Source organism: Alexandromys fortis, unplaced genomic scaffold (genome assembly GCF_014885135.2).
Source record: "Alexandromys fortis isolate MF-2015 unplaced genomic scaffold, M_Fortis_MF-2015_v1.1 scaffold_3893, whole genome shotgun sequence".
NCBI classification, from domain to species: Eukaryota; Metazoa; Chordata; class Mammalia; order Rodentia; family Cricetidae; genus Alexandromys; species Alexandromys fortis.
In genome coordinates this window covers 1-2,588 of record NW_026071761.1, presented here as the reverse complement: position 1 = coordinate 2,588, position 2,588 = coordinate 1, and the positions used below count along the sequence as shown (strand labels likewise).

At 38.1% G+C, this 2,588-nt stretch overlaps 1 protein-coding gene across 1 annotated transcript; it reads right to left on the bottom strand.

Annotated features, from left to right (window-relative positions):
* Positions 1–360: 360 nt before the first annotated feature.
* On the bottom strand, positions 361–1,500 carry LOC126496401 (protein diaphanous homolog 3-like; the record flags this gene model as incomplete). Its single annotated transcript, XM_050133912.1, has 2 exons — positions 1,186–1,500; positions 361–475 (listed from the first exon to the last, which is right to left on the bottom strand). Coding segments are annotated over exons 1-2 (268 nt in total), but the record flags the coding sequence as incomplete, so codon positions are not given.
* Positions 1,501–2,588: the final 1,088 nt, after the last annotated feature.

Genomic DNA, 2,588 nt, shown 5'->3' with positions numbered 1-2,588 from the left:
CACACACACACACACACACACACACACACACACCAAGGCCTAAGGCGATTTCACCTATCATTGTCTCTGAAAATATAAAACATTAAGGAGAAAGCATAAATTAATTCAGAGGAATAGCATTGAATAATTTTTCATGGAAAATATAAGAATCAAAGCACATATTCAGCATTATTTAAAATTGTTCATGTGATCACCTGTGTGTAAAAGTGCTTTGAAAACTTTTATTAGGTCATTTTATATATAATTACTAATAAAGATGTATCATAATAAAGCATTCTTAGTGTATTCTCTAGATTGATAATTATGAAGTACTAATATTAACAATTTCAAAATAAATTAATAAACAAACATTAAACTTACCTTTTTGTTGGCAACAAAATGTGTTCTCAAGTTTACAAAGCAAGTCCGTATTTTCATACTTATTTTCATTGACTTTTATCCAGAAACAGTTTTCAGACATTTCATTTGGTCCAATCTGCAATCAGAGAAGAGGGACTCATAAACACCTTAGCAGTTCACCCATCCTGGCCCAATCACAGCACACGATCAGTATCCTCAAGCTCCAGCAGATGTTTGTGGAGTCAGCTCTTTGAGATCTGACCCAAAATCGGCCCAGTGACAGATATATTCTTCAGAATCCTGAGGTCTTACGAGGAGAAGAAAACAATTTCCACGATCAAATGACTGTGCACTTGCAGCTACTGGAGCTCATCTCTTCCGAGCTATGATTCTAGATTATTGTTGATATTCATTGGGTACCCGAAACAAGTTATCCCCACATAGAATCTCCCACACTAATATCAGGAACATCCTTCAGGAGGATTGAGACTGCCAGTCACCTATGTACAAGCTTTGATGTCAGGAATTACTCTCCCTAATAGCTCCACACAGAGAGAGTTAATTCCAAACACTAGCCTTTCATATTTTTGAGAAACCCTTTATAAAAGTAAATTCCATGAAATTATCAACTCTCACCAAATTTACAAAACAAAAATTACTAGACAATAGCAAAGGACTGGAATAAAAAATAAACTGCATACATAAAATATATGTGCATATACTATATATATGCAATTGATATATTGTCATCAGGAATAAAGTTCGCACGGGAAACGATGCATTAGTAAATCTAAACTGAAGAAGATATGTAGGAGAAGTATGTCCACTCCCACCAACAGGCCTTACCTTTAACCAGTTCAATCTTCTCATGCTGATTTCAGGTTTAAATTCTTTCTTTGGTTTCAACCCAAATGGCAGGTTTAATGGAGGAGAACTTCGCCCACTGAGAAATCCCAGGGGAGGTGGTGGTGGCACTGGTCCACCAAATGGCATTGCCATTCCTGGAAGTGGGGGAGGTGGGGGAGGAGGAGGGGGAGGAGGTGGGGGAGGAGCTGCTGCTCCACAGAGTGCTGGTGGGGCAGGAGGAAGGGCTGAAGGGCTAAGTTCACCTTCCACTGCAGTTTGCAAAGGAATTTTTGTGCCAGGTGGCAAGGCACCAAACTGGGAGGTGGGAGGGGATGGTGGAGGGAAGGAAGATTAAAAAAAAAAAAAAAGTAAAAATGTGTGTACAAATAGCAAAAGCAGAAGTGCATTTATTTTAAAATGCGATACCATAACAAATTAAAAAATACCAGTATTTAACAATTGCTTATGAATTTCTATAAGTGTTTCTTCCAATCTGAACATATACATATAGCTTTCATTCTCAAGAAAATGTAATTTCCCCAATTTGAAACAGTTACAATAGAAATGGTTCCACAGGCCTAGAAGATTAAATAGTCAATGGTCTCCAGGTAACACTAGATGCATTGTGAGGAACTAAGTCCAGTCAGGGTGCATAGAGAGTATACAACAGGAGGAGGGGAACATCAGTACAGAAGGTCTTATTCACGTCTTATAGATTTATATATACATATATATGTATGTATAAATGTTTCACTTATAACATGGAGGAAAAATACGCATGTCATTTCTACCTTTGTGCCTTTACTTCAGGCTTCTCAAAAGAATACACGTCAGGAGGACGGGAAGGAATATAAAATTCCTAGTAGAGCCTATAAGGCACATCACTGTTTGGTTCCTAAATATCTTCAAGTGATTTTCTTTTAATTCTATGTATGTGCCAACATCATACTAATTTCAGGGTGTAAATATAAATTGTCCCTCTTAATCTTGATCATTACCTAAGCCATCTCTACTAGCTTTTTCAATCTGAACTAACAAGTCCTTTCCTCAGGACAACTTGTCCTGCACACTCACTTATGTCCTAGTGTAACAAACTTCTCAGAAGTTCTCGGCAAATCTGGGAAGTAATTATGGAAAGGATTACAGACAATTAATCTCTTTTATAGCGTATAAGCTTTATGAGGGATGTGACTACAATCTGTTTATCAGGTACACACAGTGCCTTTAGAAAAGCAAGGGATAAAAAAAAAAAAAGGCAAGTGGGCTGGAAAGATGGCTTAGAGGTTAAGAACACTGACTGTTCTTCCAGAGGTCCTGAGTTCAATTCCCAGCAACCACATAATGGCTTATAACCATCTGTAATGAGGTCTGGTGCCCTCTTCTGGCAGCCGGGCGGTGGTGGC